This window comes from Oryctolagus cuniculus, chromosome 9, assembly GCF_051225735.1.
Source record: "Oryctolagus cuniculus isolate XC-2025 breed Fujian yellow rabbit chromosome 9, ASM5122573v1, whole genome shotgun sequence".
NCBI classification, from domain to species: domain Eukaryota; kingdom Metazoa; phylum Chordata; class Mammalia; order Lagomorpha; family Leporidae; genus Oryctolagus; species Oryctolagus cuniculus.
The window spans coordinates 42,909,696-42,935,674 of NC_142875.1; the positions used below are offsets into that span (position 1 = coordinate 42,909,696).

At 36.3% G+C, this 25,979-nt stretch overlaps 1 protein-coding gene and 1 pseudogene across 1 annotated transcript in view; both read left to right on the plus strand.

Annotated features, from left to right (window-relative positions):
- Window positions 1-25,979, plus strand: part of KLHL1 (kelch like family member 1) — a 415,159-nt gene that overhangs the window by 139,416 nt on the left and 249,764 nt on the right. The window contains exon 3 of the mRNA XM_002712985.6: window positions 12,828-12,964. Within this exon, the coding sequence (XP_002713031.1) occupies window positions 12,828-12,964 (137 nt within the window). The remainder of the gene's footprint in view (window positions 1-12,827; window positions 12,965-25,979) is intronic.
- Window positions 17,476-17,612, plus strand: LOC127492251 (U2 spliceosomal RNA; annotated as a pseudogene).

A 25,979-nucleotide genomic window follows, 5' to 3' on the forward strand; every position in this document is an offset into this window, starting at 1 on the left:
GCATACAGTCCACTTAATCTATAGTCATAGTATAATGAGAAAAGTCACCATAGCTGAAAAAAAGAGAAGAAACCAAAGAATATCTCAACAATGCCATGAACAAATCCAAAAACCAAGGAAAGAAGAACAAGTAAGGCATCATGACACTCCCAAATGAACATGACATTCCAATACAGATTATGAAGATGATGAGATAGAAGAAATGCAAGATACAGAATTCAAAAAATTTATGATAAGAATATTTAGAAGTTATCAAAAACAAATGCATGATCTATGAAATCCATAAAGTACAGGACAGAAAATCTCACTTGTGAAAATGAAATCTTGAGGAATCAAAATGAAATGAGGAATTTAGTAGAACATGAAATTGACATATTGAAGAGAAATCAAAATGAAATGAATAATTCAATAGAATAAATGACAAACACATTTGAGAGCTTTAAAAACATAATAGTGAGGCAGAAGAGAGATTATTGAACTTAGAAGACACAGTACAGAATACAATCAAACCAAAGACAAGAAGAGGAAATAAGAAATCTAAAAAATATTGTTGGGACTCTACAGGATACTATTAAAAAACCCAAAATTCAGGTTCTAGGAGTTCCTGAAGGCATGGAGAGAGAGAAAGGATTAGAAGTCTTTTTAGTGAGATACTAGCAGAAAACTTCCCAGGATTGGAGAAGGAAAGAGACATCCAAGTACAGGAAGTACATAGAACCTCCAATAAACATGACCAAAAGTGATCCTCAACACGACATGTTGTAATCAAACTCACCACAGTGAAACATAAAGAAAAGATCCTAAAATGTGCAAGAGAGAAACACCAGATTAGTCTCAGAGGATTTCAAATAAGACTCACAGCAGACTCCTCATCAGAAACCCTATAGGCTAGGAGGGTTTGGCGAGATATAGCCCAGGTACTAAGAGAGAAAAGCTGCCAGCCCAGAATATTATATCCTGCAAAGCTCTTGTTTGTGAATGAAGGTGAAATAAAGACCTTTCATAGCAAACAGAAATCGAAAAATTTGTTACCACTTAAAGATATGTTACACACAGAAACATAGAAACATGGCCAACAATACGAAACAAGGTAAAGAAGAAAATCTCTCAGGAAAAGATCACAGGAAGTTCAAAGCATGTATTAGAAATAACTTTGAGAAAATGGCAGGGCAAAGTCACTACTTATCAATAGTCACTTCAAATCTAAATGGCCTCAACTCTCAAATTGAAAGACACAGCCTGGCTAATTGGGTTAAGGAACAAAACCTATCTATTTGCTGCTTACAAGAAACAGAGCTTTCCGGCAAAGATGCATGCAGACTGAAAGTGAAAGGTTGGAGAAAGATATTCCATGCCAAAAGAAACCAAAAAAAGAGCTGGTGTAGCCATCTTAATATCAGACAAAATAAACTTTTACACAAACACTGTTAAGAGAGATGAAGGGCACAATATAATGATTAAGAGATCAATTCAACAGGAAGATGTAACTATCATAAATGTATATGCACCGAATTACAGGGCACTGGGTTATTTAAATATATGTTATGGGACTTAAAGGGAGACTTAGACTACAATACAATAGCATTGGGGGACTTCAATACTCCATTTTCAGCAATAGACACATCAACCAGACAAAAGATCAACAAGGAAACAGCAGGTTTAATCGACACTGTAGATCAAATGGTTCTAACAGATATCAACAGAACTTTTCATCCTACACTAAAAGAATACACATTCTTCTCAGCAATACATGGAATCTACTCTAGGATTGACCGCATACTAGGCCATAAAGCAAGTCTCATCAAATTCAAAAGAATTGAAATCATACCATGCAACTTCTCAGACCACAATGGAATGAAGCTGGAAATTAAAAACTCAGGAATGCCTAGAGCATGTACAAACACATGGAGACTGAACAACATGCTCCTGAATGAATACTGGATCATAGAGGAAATCAAAAACTTTCTGGAAGTAAATGAGGATAACAAAACATATCAAAACTTACGGAATACAGGAAAAGCAGTGTTAAGAGGAAAGTTTATAGCAATAGGTGCCTACATCAAGAAATTAGAAAGGCACCAAACAAATGAGTTATCAATGCATCTCAGGGATCTAGAAAAAATGCAGCAAACCAGACCTGAATCTAGTAGTAGAAGAGAAAAAATTAAAATGAGAGAAGAAATCAACAGAATAGAATCCAAAAAATAATTACAAAAGATCAGCAAAACAAAGAGCTTTTTTTTTTTGAAAAAATAAAATTGATACACCATTGGTACAACTAACTAAAAAAAGAAAAGACCCAAATCAATAAAATCAGAGATGAAAAATGGAATGTAACAACATACACCACAGAAATAAAAAGAATCATCAGAAATTACTACAAAGAGTTGTATGCCAGCAAACAGGAACATCTATCAGTTATGGATAGATTCCTGGACATATACAACCTACCTAAATTGTACCAGGAAGACATAGAAAACCTAAACAGACCCATAACTGAGTCAGAAATTGGATCAGTAATAAAGGCCCTCCCAACAAAGAAAATCCCTGGACCGGATGATTTCACTGTTGAATTCCAGCAGACATTTAAAGAAGAACTAACTCCATTTCTTCTCAAACGATTCAGAACATTCGAAAAAGAGGGAATCCTCCCAAATTCTTTCTATGAAGCCACCATCACCTTAATTCCTAAACCTGAAAAAGATGCAGCATTGAAAGAAAATTACAGACCAATACCCCTGATGAATATAGATGCAAAAATCCTCAATAAAATTCTAGCCAATAGAATGCAACAACACATCAGAAAGATCACCCGTCCAGACCAAGTAGGATTTATCCCTAGTATGCAGGGATGGCTCAACACTCAAAAATCAATCAATGTGATCCACCACATTAACAAACTGCAGAAGTAAAGCCATGTGATTATCTCAATAGATGCAGAGAAAGCATTTGATAAAATACAACACACTTTCATGATGAAAGCTCTAAGCAAATTGGGTGTAGAAGGAACATTCCTGAGTGCAATCAAAGCAATTTAAGAAAAACCCACGATCAGCATCCTATGTAATGGGAAAAGTTGGAAGCATTTCCACTGAGATCTGGTACCAGACAATGCGATACCAATGAAAATACCAAAGACATTCTTCTCAGAGATGGAAAAGATGATGCTGAAATTCATATGGAGACACAGGAGACCTCGAATAGCTAAAGCAATCTTGTACAACAAAAACAAAGCTGGAGGCATCACAATACCAGATTTCAGGACATACTACAGGGCAGTTTTTATCAAAACAGCATGGTACTGGTACAGAAACAGATGGGTAGACCAATGGAATAGAATAGAAACACCAGAAATCCAAACATCTACAGCCAACTCATATTTGATCAAGGATCTTAAATCAATTCCTGGAGCAAGGACAGTTTATTCAATAAATGGTGCTGGGAAAACTGGATTTCCACACACAGAAGCATGAAGCTAGATACCTACATTACACCTTACACAAAAATCCACTCAACATGGATTAAAAATCTACATCTACAACCTATACCATCAAATTATTAGAGAACATCGGAGAAACCATGCAAGATATAGGCACAGGCAAAAACTTCTTGGAAAGGACCCTAGAGGCACAGGCATTCAATATCAAAATTAACAATTGCGATTACATAAGATTGAGAAGTTTCTGTACTACAAAAGAAACAGTCAGGAAAATCAAGAGGCAACCGACAGAATGGGAAAAAATATTTGCAAACTGTGCTACAGATAAAGGATTTTAACTAGAATCCACAAAGAGATCAAGAAACTCCACAACAACAAAAGAAACAACCCACTTAAGAGATGGGCCAAAAACCTAAATAGACATTTTTCCAAAGAGGAAATCCAAATGGCCAACAGACACATGAAAAAATGTTCAAGATCACTAGCAATCAGGGAAATGCAAATCAACATGAGGTTTCACCTCACCCTGGTTAGAATGGCTTGCATACAGAAATCAACTAACAACAGATGCTGGTGAGGATGTGGGGAAAAATGGACACTAACCCACTGTTGGTGGGAATGCAAACTGGTAAACCACTATCGAAGTCAATCTGGAGATTCCTCAGAAACCAGAATATAACCCTACTAAACAACCCAGCCATCCCTCTCCTTGGAATTTACCCAAAGGAAATTAAATTGGCAAATAAAAGAGCTGTCTGCACCTCAATGTTTATTGCAGCTCAATTCACAATAGCTAAGACCTGGCATCAACTTAAATGCCCATCACTAGAAGACTAGATAAAGAAATTATGGGTTATGTACTCTATAGAATACTATACAGCTGTAAAAAATGAAATCTGGTCATTTGCAACAAAATGGAGGAATCTGGAAAACATCATGCTGAGTAAAATGAGCCAGTCACAATTGACAAATATCATATTTCTCCCTGATTCATGACAACTAACTGAGCACCTAAAAGGAAACCTCTTGAAGTGAAATGGAAACTATTATAATCAATGACTTGATCAGCCCTTCTCCTGTCAAGGAACAACTTACTATTTTATTCCTTTTAGTATTTTTTTGTTTTACTTAATACCATTGGTTGAACTCTTTAATTAATCCATAATTATTCTTAGGTGTTTACAGTTAACTGAAAAGTGATCCCTGTTAAATAAAAGAGTGAGAATAAGAGAGGGTAGAGATATACAGTTTGCTACATGCTCTTTCAGACTTTCCCCTAATGGTAGAGCTAGAAATATGCCAGGGAATTTCAATTCAATCCCATCAAGGTGGCGTGTACCATTACCATCTTACTTGTTAAAGTGATCAGTTTAAGTTCATAATTGATGTTTAAATATAACTGAAAAGTGATCCCTGTTAAATACAAGAGTGGGAGTAAGAGAGGGAGGAGATGTACAATTTGGGACATGCTCAATGGACTTGTCCCAAATGGTGGAGTTAGAAATGTGTCAGGGTATTCCAATACAATCCCATCAAGGTGGCATGTACCAATGCCATCTCACTAGTTCAAGTGATCAATTTCATTTCACAATTGATCATACTGATAGGTCTAAGAGTCAAAGGGATCACATAAACAAGACTAGTGTCTGCTAATACTGTCTGATAGAATCAAAAAGGGAGAGAGCAATCCAACGTGGGAAGCAGGATACACGGCAGACTCATAGAATGGCAGATGTCCTATATAGCACTCTGGCCTCAGAATCAGCCCTTAAGGCATTCTGATCTGGCTGAAGAGCCCATGAAAGTATTTTAGGCAATTAAAGCCAAGACACTATGGTAAAAACAAACAAACAAACAAAGAAAACACCCAGAATTAAAGACCTCTGTGAGTGAGATCCCAGTAGAAAGAATGGGCCATCAGAGAAGGAGGTACCTTTCTCTGAAGGGAGGAGAGAACTTCCACTTGGACTATGACCTTGTCTAAATAAGATTGAAGTCGGCGAACTCAAAAGGCTTCCATAGCCTTGGCAACTCATGACTAGAGTCTAGAGGGATTACTGATGCCATAAACAAGATTGTCAATTTGTTAAGTCAACAACAGGAGTCACTGTGCACTTACTCCTCATGTGGGATCTCTATCCTTAATGTGTTGTTTAATGTGAATTAATACTATAATTAGTACTGAAACAGTATTTTACGCTTTATGTTCTGTGTGGGGGCAAACTGATGAAATCTTTACTTAATATATACTAAATTGATCTTCTGTATATAAATATAATTGAAAATGAATCTTGATGTGAACGGAATGGGAGAGGGAGTGGGAGATGGGAGGGTTGCGTGTGAGAGGGAAGTTATGGGGGGGAAAAGTCATTTTAATCCATGAACTTTTCTTTAGAAATTTATATTTACTAAATAAAAGTTCAAAAAAGTTTAAAATTGTTAAAAAAAGAGTGTCAGTTGTTAAATCAACAATGGGAGTCACTGTACACCTACTCTTCATTTAGGATCTCTGTCCTTAATGTGTTGTAGTATGTGAATTAATGGTAAAACTACTACCCAAACAGTACTCTATTCTTGTGTGTATTTGTGGTGCAGTCTGTTGAAATCTTTACTTTGTATATACTAAGTTGATCTTCTGTATATAAAAATAATAAAAATAATTGAAAATTAATCGTGATGAAGAGTGGGATGGGAGAGGTAGTGGGAGATGGGATGGTTGCAGGTAAGAGGGAAGTTATGGGGGATAAAATCTGCTATAATTCGAAAGTTGTACTTTGGAAATTTATATTTTATAAATAAAAGTTAAAGTAAAGTTTATTTGCATAGATTATCTTTGCTAGGAGAGCAATAACTCATTTCTTTGATTTTATTAAATCCAACACCCATTTAAATCTCTAACTCACCTTGATCGTTCATAATAGCTCTGTAACTTCAGAAAAGAACTCAGTACTAGAGATGCTAAAAACTTTTTTTTCTTCATAATGTGGCTATCATTTTAATGTCCTGTTTATGTCTGCTATTTATTTTCAGCAGTACATGAAGAATCTTTGTACTTCTTTAAATGCATTTATTAAATAAACACTAGCATTAAGTTATGCCCTGAGGATGGTGCAAAGGATTATAAAACATGATACTTTTCCTCATGGAGTTTCCAGTATAATTTAGAAGTTAAGACTATGCAATATCGTAATTAAGGAAATTATTATATTTTTAAATAACTATAAACTGAAATACATGATTCTGATTCCAAGTGTGAGGCATAATCAAATAAGGAAATGAATAGCATATGACAGAGTATTATGAAAGTTTTCTGGAGAGACTGAGTTTGAGGTCAATAGTGGAGAAGAAACGTGGCTATGTATTAGTGCGGGTAATTTGAAAAAAAAAACAAAAATGGAGAACTAAAGAATTTGTTTGTTGTGGTGTGGTGAATTAAGCTGCTGCTAGTAATGAAAGATCCCATATATGAACACTGGTTCAAGCTCTGGCTGTTCCACTTCCCATTCAGCTCTCTGCTACTGTGCCTGGGATGGCATCAGAGACCCAACTAAGTACTTGGGTTCCTGCCACCCACAAAGGAGACCAGGATGGATTTCCTGACTCCGGGTTTCAGCCTGCCCGAGTTCTGATTGTTACAGCCATTTAGGGAGTGAACCAGAGGACAGACGATCTCTTTCTGTCTTTCCCTTGCTCTCTCTGTCTCTTGAAATAAATACAATAAATTTTTAACAAAAATAATTCGGGAAATTGTGAAGAAAATGGCTTGGTGAAAATAGGTTTGTGTTGGAAATATTGGGAGAATAAACCTTCAACATAGGATGAGAGTGATTATAATAGACCTTGAAAATAATTAGAGAAGTTTGAATTTGAAGTAGTGGGTTTAATTAGTAGGTTCTTGAGAAGAAGAGTAACAAATAATTACTATTAGTAATGATAATGATAGTAGTTAACACTCATGGTATTCATCAAGTTCTAGGCCCTATTTGAGGTGCTTTGTATATACTAATTCTTATTGAAAGAAAAAGAAATCTAGAGAACTGAGCATGGATAAATTAAGACAACTTATCCTTGTTACACAGTCAGAAATAGAATTCAAACCCAGAATGTCTGAGTAATGCCTGAACTTCGGCAACAGAATGACTAACATAATTTAGAAATGTAGCATTCCAGGACAGACAGAGCAGAAAGTGGTTAATGAACCGAGAGAGGCTGTTTTATTTAGTCCAGACATGCAATGAGGACTAGATGGACATAAAGAGGTGAACTGAGAAATATTTTGCAGAATGGTGTCATGAGTCAGGTTCCCTGCTAATAGTGTGTGAACCTGGAATTCAGCTGTGTGTGATTGATTGGAAGAGGGACTTGAGAGGAAAGGGAAGCAGAATTGGACAGAGGGAGTCAAGGATGGAGGCTTGCCTCATCCATATCTCCCAGGAATGCCTGAACCATGACCTGGTGCAGAGTTAGTCATACTCTGACTCAGGGGATAGCGTTTTATAGTTTGGTTCTGTTTGTCACTGCCACCAGACCTACTCAGAGTTGGAGAGGCTGCGGTATTTGCAGGACACAGTGAGAGTTCAAGGAGCTCAAGAAACTCCCAAGGAATGAGGCAACTCCTGTTGCGGCAAATACAATTTTCTGCAAAGCAGAATTTTTTGCTGTTTGGTGTTAATATCATTGCCACTGGGGACATGAGTGTGCCTCATAAAAGAGAGCAATGACAAATTCCAACTGGGAAAGAAAGATGAGTTTTGTGTCATATTTGATACAGACTATGAAGCAGATTGAATCATAATGATAATTTCATAGTTTCAAATTGTTGGCTGTGTACCTATAAGAAACAGGAAAGTCTAAATGAAAGGAAATCTAAGGGGGGATGACTTTGAGCTGTCTTTAAGCACACTGAAATGCTACTGGAATATTGATGAGCCATTTCTACAGGCCTTTGAGATCCAAGATTAGATTTCAAACTACCATAACAACAATAATTAAGGGACTCCTCAAGAATGATTCTGAAACAGTGAGTGTTAGGGGAAAACTCAGAGGCCTGAACAAATCTTACAGCGCTGAGAGGGTCAAGGCATAGGAGTCAGAAAAGAAATCCTTGAGTTAGAGGTAAGCTGAGATAAGAAAGCCTGCACTGCTTTAGCTAAAAAACGGATTTAAAGAAGTAGAAGTAGTGGGAGGTCAACAATGTCAAACACCATAATAAATTGATGTGGAACTTAGAAAAGTTTAACAGATTCGGAAGGAAATAAATTTGTAGTGACCTCAATAAGAATATTTCAAAAGTGGTTGCATTCATGCCCTTATTTATGAATTTCTTGCTCCTGCCTCTAGAATTAATAGAAGCTAAATATGTACATATAAAGTTGTTAGTTTATTTATGCATTAAATCCCTCTTTTAAAATCTAATTCAAATCTTATGTGCCACTAAATCTAAGTGCAGTATAAACTTTCCTGTTTCCTTTACTGACTTAGCAGTATTTTGCACAGCATTGTTAATGGAGAAAATTTTATGTAATGATGTAAAATTGCATAATATAGGCCACAAAATATTTTGCTCCATGTGATGTAGCCCTGCTGAAGATATAGGCTTTATGTGTAAGTACAAACTGGTTAAATTCATATAGATATGCTTCTTTCCACTGGCATGGATATATAACCCACTGAGTGCATGAGAGTACTTACCATACAAAGCTATATTAGTGCCTTAGATAGTGCTGATTATTTAACATTGATTTATCCTATTATGATATAAATACCTGATAATACCTGTACCTAAATAGTTTTGTCAAACTTAATATAGAATTGACATGTTAGTAACTATCAGTTAAACTCATCAGAAACTGATTAATTTACATATTTTAACAAGTTAACATCCTAGGCATTATAATTAATAAAATATTTTAAAACTTGGATACCATAGGTACTTTATAAATACATATGTTATACACTTAAGGAATTTTTCCAGTGAAAAGAAGGAATGTCTTTCTGTTCATGTTAAATTTCACCATGCCCTTTCACTTATATTATGCAGAAGATAAAATACATAGCAAATAATACTCCATGATAATTGATTTAAAAAATCATCCTGATTAGAAAATTAGGGAAATTTTCAGATAACAGTGTCCTGACTCTCTTTCTTTGTTTCTCTTGCAGTGTTATTAGAAAAAAATACATTCCAAATTTACTTTTGCTTTGCTTACAGATATAAATACCAGGATTAATTCATGTAACATTTCCCCATCAGATTGGAGTATTTTCTTCTTCTTGTAATAGGCTCATCTTGTGCTTTCCCTTTTACAGGCCTGTGGCCTGTTCTTTACACAATGGGCTGCCTATATGTTTATACACATATATATCCCAAAAGTTATATTCCTGTTATGTTTATGGTCAGAAAAAAGAACTTACATTGAAAACTCCAGTTTAAACCCCTCATCATAGTTTTCTTAAGACAGCAAAATACCATTACAAGGGTGGAATAGGTAACTTGTTTTCACAATAAACTATATCACCACTCCCTTGCTATTCACATGGTAAATTTGCAGATTCTTAAGGAAGAGGGTGGGTCAGTTTGTTCTTGCTAAAGATAACCTTTGAAGGGGAGGGCAAACATTCTGCACCCTAAATTCCACTGGGACCCCCCCAACTGCTTATTAACCCATCTGACTCCTAACATTACCCCTTCAACAAGAATGAGCCCTAACATCTGTTAGGGGTACTGGGTGGTGATCACTTTGGCTGCTTCATGTTGAATAGGTGTGTTGTGGGGAAGTGCAGTCAAGAGTTCCAGCAAGAGGTAGCTTCTCCAGGGGACCACAGTGCCAGCTTGCAGAAACTGTTTCCATCTGAGGTTTCATGTGCCTGGCTACTTAGAGAGGATAAAGAATTGTAAATCAGGTTTTTGTTAAGTCTGGAGAAAATTAATCTAACAAGCAGTTTAAACTCACAGGATCTAATACTGAGGACAGAGTCATTATCAGAGGCCCCCAAAAAAGTATCTAACCTATGAGCAAATTTTCTCATTGAGAGGCAAATAGAAACTGACAGAAAGGGCTTGAAAATAATCAGCTTGACTTTAAGGCCTTGCCAGTATAAGGCCCAGGCCTATCTATCTCTTTACAAGGGGTATGGAGTTGTGACTTCATTAGAGAACATGCCCTATTGACTTCCATTACCTAGCTGGCCTGGGAGGAGATCTGGCCAGGTAAAGGCAGGTTGCATCTCTAATAGGAAATTTACAGTTCTACCTGCAATGTTTCTGATCCTACTTGGCCAACCACTCAACAGCAGTAGTTACTTTGGAAGCTGGGCAGAGTGAGGAGCTTTTCCACTTAAAGCCATCAAGGCCTGTGGTTCTGACCTGAAGTCCTTTGACTCCTGGGCAATTCTGTTTCCAGTGACCCAGCTCTTGGCTGGCAGAGCTGCCAGGGCTCTTAATAAGCTGCCTTCTGCATAAGCCCTGGCTTTCCACATCAAAAACCAGTGCAGTGAACTGGCTTGTTGGGTCTCCTTGATGGCAGATCACTGTATAAAGTAGCCATTAATTGGCCTACCACCTATATTTACATTGCTTCTGCAGCCTATTTTTTGTTTCTCTTCCTCCTGTTTTTTGTTAAGACAGACCAGAGGAAACACATTAACAGGCTGCAAGTCAAGGGGTGCTCTCATTCTGCTATGCTATTATTATTTTTTTAAATATTTATTTATTTTATTTGAAAGGCAGAGTTACAGAGTGGCAGAGTCAGAGAGAGAAAGAGAGAGGTCTTCCATCCGTGGCTCACTCCTCAGAAGGCTGCAATGGCCGGAGCTGTGCCGATCTGAAGCCAGGAGCCAGGAGATTCTTCTGGGTCTCCCACGCGGGTGCAGGGGCCCAAGGACTTGGGCCATCTTCTACTGCTTTCCCAGGCCATAGTAGAGAGCTGGATTAGAAGTGGAGCAGCCAGGATTTGAACCGGCACTCATATGGGATACTGGCATTGCAGGTGGTGGCTTTACACACTATGCCACAGCACCGGCCCCTGGTTATACTATTATTACTGAAAACGTTAGCCATTCCTTTTATAAGGTCTAAAGATCAAACTGTACATCCTTGAGAGTCCTTCAGAGTAAGTTTCCCATCTTGAAGAGAATAGAGAAGTGAAGGAACAAGTCAGGCTTCCCAGATAACTTACTGACAATAACAACATCAAATGAAAACTTAGCAAACAATTTTAATTCTTAAATAACAAGCATGAAAACATTTGTAAAAAGGTCCAATATCTTCTTTAAGGCAAGAGTGCACTTATTTGGAAACGTTGCTTAAATATGTAACACAATTGTAATATATTTTAAATCAAAATTATGTAGGAATTATTGAAAGAACGTACTTTAAATTTGAATGCTTATTACACTTGTGAAAGAATAAAATTCCACTGATAGTTAAATAAACAGAAAATATAAATAAGAAGAAATTGCCTCTTTAGTTATAGAGACATATTTAGAATGATAACATTAAAATATTGTGCTCTTAAAATTGTGTCTATGAGGCCGACGCCATGGCTCACTAGGCTAATCCTCCGCCTGCGGCACCAGCACACCAGGTTCTAGTCCCGGTCGGGGCACCAGATTCTGTCCTGGTTGCCCCTTTTCCAGTTCAGCTCTCTACTGTGGCCTGGGAGTGCAGTGGAGGATGGCCCAAGTCCTTGGGCCCTGCACCCCATGGGAGACCAGGAGAAGTACCTGGCTCCTGGCTTCAGATCAGTGCGGTGCGCTGGCCGCAGCAGCCATTGGAGGGTGAACCAACGGCAAAGGAAGACCTTTCTCTCTCTCTCTCTCTCTCTCCCTGTTCACTCTGCCTGTCAAAAAAAAAAAAAAAAAAAAAAAAGGGTCTATAAACTACATTGACTCTTCTCTTTGTATTAATACATCATTAACAGAATTGTGTTGCAGTGATTATCATGCATTTGCAATTACCCTTTAAAAAATTTAGTGCACAAGAATAAATAAGCAGAAAAAGAAATCTCAGAAAAAGCCCAGTATGCCTTCGGGAGTCAAATGCATGACAAAGGTGTCATCATAATTCAAAGGATCCAATCATCAAAGTGGAAAGTATATCAGAATGTAAAGATGGGAAAAATTTGATTCTCATTCATAAAGATAAGCCTAAAGTGTGAAATGGTAATCATTAAAATGATAGGAAAGAAATGCAGGAGAATTCTCTGGAAGCAAAGGGTAGAGCAGGGTTACTTGAATCAGTTTTTAAAAACAAAGATCCACAGGCAATAAACAAATACATTGATTGGTAAATTAATCATAACTTTTGCTTTCTACATTGAGCTCTGGTTGACACTGTGTTTACATGTTTTACATTCATGGCCTAAATTAGACTCTGTGACTCTTTCAGGCTTGTTCTGAGTTCAGTCTCCGACTATTTTGCGGCCATGTTTACAAGTGATGTTTGTGAAGCCAAGCAAGAGGAAATCAAGATGGAAGGCATAGACCCCAATGCTCTCTGGGATCTTGTCCAATTTGCATACACAGGTACAGTAAAAGAACCACAGCACGTTCCTGTCTTCTTAAGAATTTAACTCATTTTCTCTAAGTACAGGGTTTAAAACACCGAAAACAAACAACAGAAACCTTAAGTCTATATGCATTTTTTCAAGTGACCCCTGTCTGGTGGGGAGAAAATTTGGACTAATTTTCCATTTGTCACTGAAATAAGAACTGCAAATGCATGCACATGTTCTCTTTCTTTCTCTGCCTCCTCTTCTCTCTCTCCTTTCCAAAAAGGACTTAAACAGGCTTATACAATTAAATAAAATAGACAGTTGATGGAATGAGCTTGTGAGAGGAGCAGAGAAGACACTAACGATTTAAATACTTTTAGTTTTAAGCTGTATTTGCTGAAAACATTAGGAAGGGCAAGATATTCTGATGCCTTTCCCTTTGAAAGTAATGAGTTTGAGAAACATCCATTTCTTGTGTTGTATTGTTTTTAATGTTAAAATTTTCAGATTCGTTAACATGCACTTGACAATGAAGATACTTAGAGTTATGAAAATGATTAATTTTGAAAATTTTTCTGATATATTATGTTGAGATTTCCTTTTGGACTTTGCACCATATTTTACGTAGTGTGCTCAAATAATCTTTCCAGTTTTTCAAAACTTTGTTGAATATTGCTCAATATACAAGGATTAGTTGAATGTGTCTCTCTGGAGAATATACTAATAGCTAAGCTGTGCTCTTGCTGTCGGGAAGCTCACAATCCTAGTGGAAAAAAAGAGTTAGATGAGGAGGTAAAAATGATATAATGTCAAATGATAAGAGGGAGTTATGGAGTCGACATTGTGGCACAATGGGTAAGGTCACTGCTAGTGATGCTGGTACGGAGTGGATGATGGATCAAGTGCTTGAATCCTTGCCACCCATGTGGGAGACCCAGATGAAGCTCCTGGTTCCTGGCTTCAATCCTGACTCAGTTCTGGCTGTTGCAGCCACTTGGGAAGTGAGCCAACTTATGGGAGAACTCTCTCTCTCTCTCTCTCTCTCTCTCTCTGTAACTCTTACTGTCAAATAAGTAAACTAATCTTTATACACACACACACAGACACATATTCACAGAGAGGGAGTTATAAGGATAAAACATGCTGCACAGAGCATTATAAGGACTTATATTCATTAATAACATTTTATATTCATTAATAACATTTTAATAAATTTTCAAGGTTAGTAAAAGGATGGAAGACATAACAAAATCTTGGAGTAGGTACAGTTAAGGTGAATGGTTGCTTGATAAAATATTTTTAGAAACAGCATGTGATTCATTTTACATGAATTCTTCATTATGGTCTAAGATCAGGAAAGGGAGGCAAGCTGGGGTTTGATTATAACAGGCTCAGGATCTCAGTTTAAGGAGCTATATTTTTGCAATATTTCTGGTATTGGGGTAGAAAAGATGGTTTTCTGAATATGAGTCATTCAATCCAAGATACCTTGGAACTAGGGGGAATGTGTTCGTTTGGAAGATTTGGCTTAGTGCAGAGAGAAAATTTCCTAACATTACTAAAATATTAAGTAAATGAAGCATCTGTGTGATGCGTATCAAGAGGGTAGAGGATACACACATTCTGAGTGCTCAATTTCAAAGCAGCCATGTGATGGAAAGATATAAACTTTTCTTAACATCAATAACTTTTAAATAACATTTTGATAAAGCAAAAGTTGAACTAGACAGGGTTAGGCAGGTAAGCAAGTCTGTATTCAAGGCTATTGTAATGGGGGACATACAAGAAACCTGAACTTCATATTCTGAAACAAATGATGGGAGAATTTTTAAGCTTTGGATGGATGGACGCTAATTGACAATACCAAAGGGAAAGTAAACTTTCTCATATCTTTGTGATCAGGGTAGTTTTCCAACTAGGGGGAATGTGTCACGTTAAGTTAGGCTCTTGTCCTCTCACATGATTGGGAAGAGAGAGGAGTTCTCTTCTTGATGCTTACATTTTTCAAATGTTTATTTATTTATTTGAAAGAATTACAGAGAGAATGGGAGAGACACAAAGAGAGATCGTCCATCTACTGATTCGCTTCTCATATCGCTATAACAGCCAGCGCTGGGCCAGGCCGAAGCCAGCATCCAGGAATTTTATCCAGGTCGTCTCCCACACGGGCGGCAGGAGTCATGTACTTGGGCCATCTTCATTGCTTTCTCAGGTGCATTAGTATGGATTAGAAGTGGAGTAGCTGGGACCTGAACTGGTACTCATATGGGATGCCAGCATCTCAGGCAGCTTAACTTGCTGAACCACAACACTAGGCCCAATGTATAGTGATTAGATACTGCTTGAGTCACCTGCATCCCATATCAAAGTGTCTAGATTTGAATCCTGATTCCATTTCAGAGTCTAGCTTCCTGCTAATGCACATCCTAGGAGGCAAAAGATGATGGCTCAACTACCGGGTTATTGTGACTCAGGTCAGAGAACCAGACTAAGTTCTAAGCTCTCATGGGTTTGGCCTGGTCCAGCCCCAGCAATTGGGAGCATTGGAGAAATGAACTAGATGGATGGAAAATTCCTTCTCTCTCTCTCTCTCTCTCTCTCTCGCTCTCGCTCTCGCTCTCTCTCTCTTTTTATCTCTCTGTCTTCCAAGTAAAAATTAAATAAGAAATTGTCTTTATATGAAAGATATGGTTTTCAGACCTTTGTGAAAAACAGTATTGAATTGTAAAAGTGACAAGATGCCCTATTTTTTAAAAAAAATTAATTTACTTATTTTCACTTTACCCAGAAGGTAGAGACAGGGATAAAGAGGCAAAAATTGTCCATCTTCTGGTTCACTCCCCAAGTGTCTTCAGAGTCAAAGACTTTTCCAGGTGGAAACCAAGGTCCCATAACACAGAATGAGTCTCTCCCATGTGTGGCAGGGATTCACATACTTGAGTCGTCCCCTGCTGCCTCCCCTGGTGTTCCTTACCAAGAAGCTGGATTAGAAGCAAGTCAGGACTCGAACTATGGGATTTGGGTACCCCAAGAAGTATCTTTTATTTTTTTAAGAAGATTTATTTTATTTATCTGAAAGAGTTACAGAGAGAGGTGGAAACAGAGAGAGAGAGACGTCTTCTGTCTGCTGATTTCATTCATCAAGTGACCACAATGGCTGGAGTTGCGCCAATCTGAAGCCAGGTGTCAGGAGCTTCTTCTGGGTCTCCCACATGGGTGAAAGGGCCCAATAACTGGGCCAATCTCTGCTGCTTTCTCAGGTGCATTAGTAGGGAACTGGATTGCAAATAGAGCAGCTGGTACTTGAACTGGCACCCATATGAGATGCAGGCATTGCAGGCGGGGGCTTTAACCCTCTGCACTACAGTGCTACCCCTCCCCCTGCCAAGCAGCATATTAAGCACTGAACCAAATGCCTGGCCTGTGCAAAAGGCTTTTAAATAGCTTTCCATATTCAAAAGAGAGAAAAAAAATTATGATTCAAAGTTTCCTAAAGTGAATGCTAAGAGAACAGTGGTAGAGACTTAGGAAGAAACCTAACTAGAGTAGTAAAACTGAGGAGAATATTAGGACAATCTCAGTTCAATTTCAGTTTGCAAAAACAGAAATATATATAGAGAAAAACATCACATTTTTGTTTTCTGGAATGAGAAAAATCACAAAGCTAACACTTTTTAGGATCTTTGCAATAACGGAAATACATAGATCTATCACTTCCAGTCACCATGGCCCACAGCCTTGCATTTCTTATGTACAAAACTAGGTCAAAAGACTCTCAGCATCCTACTGCACAAAGTTAGAAGGTGTTTCAAGGCTCCCTGCCGACTGTAATGACCCATATTTGGCTCTGCTTTGTGGAAGGTAGATGGAACAAAATGCTGCCTTTCAGGTGCCCTGCCGATTTGGCCTTTGCACCAATACCCCTGTCTTCCAAGTGAGATATAAATTCCAATTGTGAGTTAACAGCCATGTGCTAGATGAGCAAATAATTTATGTGGTGTTACTGGGGGATTTGCAGGCACCATACATAATATGTACCTTGTTTCTTGCTACATACAATTTAAAAATTCCAACAATTGTAGAGAAAAGTTTACAGTTTCTGAGAAAAGGAAGAAAGGCGGCAGTCTATGTGTCTAGGACTGTTGAGCTAGCCAGCTAACTGCGATTTGAAAAAAAAGTCTAAAAATAAATGCATCCCAGAAAGGAGAGAAAAATGAATGAACAAGAATACATTTAAAGGGTCAGCAATTTCAGAATATTTTCTTAAATTTTAAGGTTGAGTGGCTTGGAAGAATCTCACAAGAATCAACTGTCAAAAATTTATAGTTAACTTTTAGCTCTAAAAGCAATGTGTTCAACAGAGATGGATCAGAGTTTTTTAAAGTGACTTTAACAAAAACATTTCCATGATCTCTGGAAAGTTCATAAGATTTGAAAGAAATATGTAGCTAATATATTTGATTGACATTTAGAAATTAAGGAAAGGATAATAGGGCAAAGAACACTGAAATGCCTTTTTGAGTGGAGTAAGCTTCAGGGATTATCGCTTCTTGGCCTTTTGGCTAAGATCAAGTGTAGTACCAAGTGTAGCTTCAGGAAATACACAATTTCATCATTGTTGGAAGAAAGAAGGGTCTTTTAAAAATTTTAGAATTTCATATATTAAAAATTTGTGGTTAGTAAGACATGGGATATACCAGCTGAATTTACTTTTTTTTTTTAACCTCATTCAGCAAATGAAGTGAGAAGGAATTAAGAGGTTTAAGTGAGTTTCAGTATGAACTAAAGCAATTATTTACACTTTTTTGAATTTTTTTATGGTTACCAGGAAGACTGATGTGAATACCAAGGGGTGAGTGCAATAGTAGCTCAAAAGGCATAGTAAATAGGTTTTATTTTGTAAGAGAAATATATAATGAAGAAAAGCTTAATATCTAGCAAAATGTAACACAGAGTAAAGAAAACCACTAGGGTCTTTATGTTGACAAAATTAAAGACATATTCTTGAAAATATGCAGGATAATGACCTAATTATGAAAATATGATGACTACCTATTGCAATTACTTCTGTACTTAAGTTAAAAATCAACATAAGATCAATTTTTCACACATTATAATATATCTGAAATTTAAAGGAAATTAAAATATATGATGGTGTTAGTATAATTGTGTATCCTAATTTGAGGCTCATATCACTTTTCTAATTCTTAACTACCTATGTATCCAGTTGTAAAATTTCTTCATGCAAAAATTTCCACTGGGTTACTTCATAATTTTTCACTAGAAAATTAGCTTGTAATCTTAGCCATTCACAGTCCAAAGCAAAAACCTTTTACAATTGGCCCCTTAAAATTTTTAATTGGATTGTCAGTTGTAATACAGGAAATATGTAATTGTAAGTTTTTATTTAAATTTTTTCAAAATCAAACCATAAATGGTACTTAACAACTTATTTCATGAAGGCAGCCCCACTGAATATTGTGAGAATATAAATTGTAATTGGTAGGATAGGGCTTAAAACTCAATAATCCTTTAAACAAATTTTATATCCACAGAATATTTAGAATAAGGTATAAAAGAAAAGCTATTTGTTCTTTTTCTGCTTCTTCTTTTCTTCTTCTTTAATCTCCTCCTCTCCTCCTCCTCCTCTCCCCCCCTTACCCCTCCCTTTTCCCCTCCTTCTCCTCCTCCTCCCTCTCTCCCTCCCCCTCCCCCTGCTTCTCCTTCTCCTCCTCCCCTTCCACCTCCCCCCTTCCTCCTTCTCCTTCTTCTCCTCCTGCTCTCCTTCCCCCTCCCCCTCCTCCTTGCCCTCACCTTCCTCTTCTTCCTCCTCTTCTGTCTCCCTTTTGTCCTCCCTCTCCCATTCTTCTTCTTTCTTACCAAAAGCAAATCACTGAAATTCTATCCACTTCATGTCATTCTCAGTTGGGTAGTGTCAATTGGAATTTGAAACAGCTTTTATGCAAATATTTTGCTGTATGTAATGGAGCTTCTATTCTATAGTTCGACTCACTTAGAAAAAAACGACATAGAATGTTATTTAGTCGGCAGTGATACCTTTGATTAAGCAAAGACAAAACTACTCTGGAGTTATTCCATGGAACATCCTCAGGAGCACGGAGTCAGAGAAGAAAATTATAGTTGGGCTTTATGCTTTTGTATCGCTAATTTTTGAAACCACTTGGAAAATTCAGATGCCTAAATTTTAGATACTCCACCATGACTTGTGGTAACTAATATACAGAGTATAAAAATGAGTGAAATTTATATTTTGAAATTTGAATATTACTTATAGCCCTTGTCAATACTCCTGAGGAATAGTGGTTTTTCTACTTACTTGTTGAATTTTTATTTTGTTGACAGTTAATCTTGTGATTATAAAATAAATTGAAAATGTTTCATTGAAAATATTTCATTGAAAAATTCAAGGAAAATAAGAAATGAAGAAGGAGGAAGAATGAGAGTGAGGGAGGGAGGAAGGGTATGGTGGAAAGTTCTTAAAACTGTTCTTAAAACTGTATATACGGAATGCTTGAAATTTGTTCCTTTTTTATAAATAAAAAATTTTAAAAATAAAAAGATGTTCCATACTGAATGTTATACATTTTACAGATGGCGATTTGCGCATACAGAATAGATGTAAAAAACAACAATATAAAATTGAGTATTATACTTGTGATATCTCAAAAATGGATTAGCAAAAATCATCATGAGATAAATAGAATGGTATTTTCTCTGCAATATTACTGCTTTTCTGTAGAGTATCAGTTAATACAGGAGTTTGTTGGAATGACTCAGGATAGCCTTGTTCTCAAATAGTTTATTGTACACTTCTACATATATGGTTTGTTCCCTCAGTTAGCAGTGCTGCCTGAGCATTTAGGCATATTACTGCCCGATGGTCCTTTTGAATGCGTGAAGAACTCTCATGTTTTACTATGAGTCTACCATCTGCTAATGCCCTACCCTGGGCTTTGAAATACAGTGTTTTCAATTACAGATATTCCTCACCTTTAAGAACTTTCAAATATAAAACTTAAAGTAACTATCTTCAGTTATCTTCTTTCAGTATAAACATGCTGTTTAATAATATTTATTTTTTCATTTGAAAGGCACAATGATAGAGCGTGAGTGAAAGTGAGAACGAGCAGACATTGTCCACATGCTAGCTAACTCTGCCAATGGCAACAGCAACAGGGGCTGGACCAAGCAGAAGTCAGGAGGCAAGAATGCCAATCTGGTCTCCCATGTAGTGGCAGGGACTCAAATATCTGAGCCATCACCCACGGCCTCCCTGATAACATCAGCAGGCACTTGGATCAGAAGCATATTAAACAGGGCATGAACCAGCAGTCAGATGTTAGATGTGGCTGCCTGGTGTAGCTGCTTAACCTGCAGGTCCTCAGCGCTGCCCCATAAACATACTTTTGATATTCATAGCTACTATTTTCTTATTTGAGAATAGTGTAAAAGAGGGTTAATATATTGATTTCACACACACACAGTTTCTTCAAAAATTAAGATTATTTAATGCAAATATCATTGAAGCTCATAAATAGTTATTCCATAATGTGCACTGTTCATGAACTATTTTAAGTCCTCTTGCTTACACACACATACACACACACACACTTATATTTCAGTGTAAAGCAAAAGTTGATGATCATATTGTGAAAAGAAAGGAGGAAATATCATATTTTGAAAACGATGCATTGAGATTCATTACATTTTTATGTTGCCTTCATAGTGATAGAAATTTCTTCTGTGCTTATCTCTTACATAATCGTTACTATCCTGACATGCTTGAAAATATACTGTGTGCATTGATGTGTAAGGTAATAGAGTTCTAACAAATATGGGAGATGGAATTGCAGGGTTACTAACAAAGTGTCAGGTCCTGTAGAAAACTGATAAGGACAAGGTTTAAATAAAGGAAGCTGCCCATCTAGTAGTGGTATTTAGAAGAGGGGTAGAAAATTAAACTGCCAAATAGCTTACCTTTAATCATGCTAAAGAGGTAGCATCCTTGTTAAAAAGAAAAAAATAGTTTGTCAGAGTCTGTGTACATGCTAAAGGAATGTTAAGATCATTTCTGCTTACTGCCAAATATTTGAATGACTTACATAAACACAGAAGTTGAGATATTTAATGTTCTGCTTTAATATTAAAAGGCATACGTCAATATATTCAGCATGAATTTTACCATCTTAACTCCCTTCAGAATTTTTTATTGTCATTAAAAGTAAATGATTTTTTTCATTTTTAATACAGGTCTAATTCAAGTGGCATGAATTATGCAAGCACATTAACACAATATTAGTTTTAAACAGGATTTTTACTAGATGAGAAATTGTACTCTCAATTTAAGAAACTGAGCCTTCAAAGAATGTTTTTATATATTATCACCCATTATTTAAAAGTACTGATTTAAGCAATTTTCCCAGGATATTGGAACAGCCTATATATTAAATAAGAAGAAAGCGAGAATAATAAAAATAAAATCTCTGGTATAAGATGTGTTTTGACATTATGATTCTACTGTTCCATTATTTTAACAATTAATCTCTGAGTGTGTGTGTGTGTGTGTGTGTGTGTGTGCGCACGTGTACTAACATGCTCATGAAAACATTCAAAACCGACAAATTTTGTGTAAACTTAGTTTGGAAGAAATTATTGTATCAAAATATGTAATCAAAAATAGGTATGCTTTGTACAGTTACAGTGTTTTTTATTTTGTTACTGAAGAATACTTTGGCTCTATTCTATGTGCTTTAACAGAGGGACTGCAAATGAGTAACTATGATAAATATTGATGTTTGCAAGCTGTAGAGTGAGAGTTAGGTTTTATTGCAATATGTCCTAGATCTACTTTCTAAAAATCTCCAAGATCCCATTTTGTAATCAGCATTACTTCCTTTAAAAAAGTTTCAATTTTATTTTATTGTTTCCTCCAGGATTGTGACTGCTAACATATCCTGTACTTTGGGTACTAGAAGGGAAGAATTGTCACCTTGTAACTTTCAGGATGAATGCTTCAGCATTTATCACATGGATTGACTATGTGTTCTCAAGATAATTTTTTAAAATATTTATTCATTTATTTGAAAAACAGAGTTACACATAGAGAGAGGGAGAGACTGAAAGGAGAGAGAAATATCTTCCATTCACTGGCTCACTCTTCCAAATTTCCACAATGGCCAAGGCTGGGCCAGGCTGAAGCCAGGAGTCAGGAACTTCATCCAGGTGTCCCACATGGGTGCCAGGGGCACAAGCACTTGTTCCATCTTCTGTTGCTTTCCCAGGCACATTAGCCAATATTTGGATCAGAAGTGGAACAGCCAATATGGGATGAAAGCATGGCAGGAGGAGGCTTAACCCACTATACCACTGTATTGGCTCCCTGAAGTTAATGTCACCTCCAGTGCAATTCTAAAATTTCTGCCTATGTTACTATGTTCTACTTGAGAGGCAGTACTGTGGAGTGCGTAGATTTAACCTCAAATATGGGGATTGACCTTTGCTTTTTGTGGGACTGATATTCAAATAGAATATACTGTGCTATGGGCAGCCTAGAGTTTATTCTGATTGGTGGGCATTTATTCAAATTGGCAATGGCCTATTTCTTTTCTCATTAAGTATTTGAGTACCCTTTGGGCTCCCCTACTTTGCAGTTATGAATTTTGTTCAAATTATCAAACTTTAAGGAATTTTAAGATTCTTCAACAGAAAGAAAGGAAAACTATTAGTCTTTGAGAAGGGTATTTTTAAGGCATAAATGAACTCATAAAATTAATTTTCAACATAATGATTAGCATTTCATAAGCATAGTCAGCACTCAGTTATGAAGATTGTTCATAATATTCATTTCTGTAATTTTTGCAAAATTATAAAAAGGCTGTTTGTAAAGATAAATGTACTATATATATGTACTATATAACATACAATACTATATGTTATATATATACATATATACTATATACTATATATACACATATACACACACATATATACTATATATGTGTATATATAACATATAACATATAGTACTATATGTTATATAGTACTATATATAGTACATAGATATATACTGTATATCTATGTACTATACATAGATATATACTGTATATGTACTATATACATATCTATGTATACATGTATACATATGTATACATACATATATCTATGTACCATATATGTACTATATAACATAGCACTATAACATATATATGTGCATATATATATAACATATAGTATTAGAGTACAAAGGTATATGTACTATATAACATATAGTACTATATAAGTTATATGTTATATATACATATATAGCATATATGTGTGTATATAACATATAGTATTACATGTTATATAGTACATATATATAGTACATATATCTTTACAAACTTTCTGCCTTATATATTTGAAATGTTTCTATCATTTTTGCAATTCATTAATTATATTTGAATTTTACAAACATTCTGGGATGGGTACTTAATATGTTATACAAAAATCGTATGTTTACTTATGGGTTGACAAAAATACACAAGAGTGGAACCATGGTCCAATATTCTAGTTATAATTTCAACAACATTTCTACTAAGAGTTAATGAACATTCTGTCTGCTTACTATAAATGGTGATATAGCTCCTATGTGCTTTTGTCATCGCCACAATGATTGAAAAGCATGACTTTAGAATTAGTCTTCTACGAACTGTTGTCAAATATAATTTTTTACACTTAAAATCACGTACATGAAATCATGAACAACTTGAGAAAAAAATAGAGAAAATATTCAGATTTTTTAAGATAGTAGCACTATCTTAGTCTTTGAGATTCGTAATAGTAGCACATCCTCAGTCTTTGAGTTTCATAATATTGTACTTCATGGTTTTAAGTCTACACTGACTCTTGTTATATTCATCTAACTAAGAATTATTTAAAACTTATACATGCAGGGCTAGCCCCGTAGCATAGAGGTTAAGCTGCCTCCTGCAGTTCCAGATTCCCACGTGGGTGCTGGTTCAAGTCCTGGCTGCTCCATTTTCCATCCAGCTCTCTGCTAGGGCCTGGAAAAGCAGCAAAAGATGGCCAAAGCCCTTGGGCCTCTGCACCCATGTGGGAGATCTGGAAGAAGCCTCTAGCTCCTGGCTTCAGTCTGGCCCAGCCCTGGCCATTGTTGCCATTTGGGAAGTGAACCAATAGATGGAAGACTTCTCTCTCTGCCTTTGCCCCTGCCTCTCCCTCTCTGTGGCATTGTATTTCAAATAAATAAATATTTTAAAAAGTTATTTGTGCTTAGTATTTAACATTTTTAGAGTATTGTTGCATACATCTTAGCTGTGCCCCATGATATCAACAGTATAACAATATCTTACACTTGGGGAAACAAAAGCATTGCTTCCTATGTGTTACTAAAGAAAACATTAAACATTTCTTTTTCTCTCTTTTTTATTTTTGAGAGGCCAAAAAGAGACAGAGAGCAACAGCAAGTGAGTGAGCGAGAGAGAGGATGCACTAGCCAGCCAGAAAAACAAAGAGAAAGAATGCTCCCATCTGCTGGTTGCTGGTTCATTCCCCAGACTACAATGGCAAAGGCTGGGCCTGGCTGCCCGGAGCTCAATGCAGGTCTCAGAAATAGGTGACAGGGACCCAACCACTTGAGCTATTACCAGCTACCTACCAGGTTTATGAGCTGAAATTGGGAATCACAGCCAAGATGTAAACTCAGGTACTCCAATATGGAATGCAGGTGTCTTAAGGAGTATCTTAACTACTAGGCCAAATGCTCACCCCAAGATAACACATCTTCAAAAATACTATTTTGCTTACGCTTTGACTATTTCTTAATATTTCTATTAAAATTAGGTACAGATTTTACTTTTGCAGGTGTTACATGAGGAAAACAACTGAAACAATTAAAAGTAAGCCAAAGAACCCTTTCACTAAACTATTCTTTATACTTCCATAAAAGACCAATTGCCATCTTCATTGACAAATTTGCCTACCCTTCATATGGAAAGAAAATTTGTAATGAGAATGCTAAGCACTTTAATTTTAAATGTCTTGTTTCTCTCGGATGATGGATGGTCAGTGCTAGTCAATAAAACACAAACAAAAACAGATTTCAGCCAAAAGTGGATGGTGTACTCTACAAGATATGCTGAATGAATGCCTTGATTGCTGATTCCTCTGGACTATATACTTGAATTTCCTTCTCTGGCACACTGTAGATGGTATTGCATTCCTCTTACATTGTTCAACCAGAGAACATAACCCAGCCAAAAGGCATTCACGTGAGTCTGACTTGTCTCATGCCATCTTTTCTTCTCTGAAGAAATGTTTAGCAGTACAAAGAGAATAAAAAAATCAATAAAGACATTCTAAACAGTAGTGATGGAAGTAAATAACATTTCTGACTAATGAGCATTTCGCGAACAATTGGAAAATCAGACTAACCTAAAAATGATGTTACAAGACATTTTTAAAATTTTTTTGAAAAAGCATTATTCTATTTGCCAAATTAAGGTAAATAAAACAAATTTAAGACCTAGGTACAGACTATCCTTCTTACATTTATTTATCTTAAATAAAGTAAAATATATGAGGGAAGAGAAGATGTAGGATGATGCTGGTTTGTGTTTTAGGAAAGAATTTCACCCTCCTTGGAGCAATACCACATAATCCTGCAACAACATTTTGCAACTATTTCTTTTCCAGTTCACTGGGACTAAGAAATAATATGAAGAATTTTTACATGAAGATTTTTAAGAAAAAATTGAATATAGGCAGAATGTAAATGGTGATCTCAGATGAAAGCACAAACAGAAGAAGATAATGTATTAAGCATAATTGGGAAGCGAGACAGAACCCAAAAGAAAATGATCTGTTAAGCAAACAAACAAGGTCAAAACAGAAGCCCTAGAGTGAAAAGGAAGTGGGAATGGTGGTCTCACAAACAGGTAGATGATAGAATTTTCAAATCAACAGAGTATCTGATACTAAAATATCAAAACTACCTACTTTTCCTTTTTACAGCACACCCCTGAGAC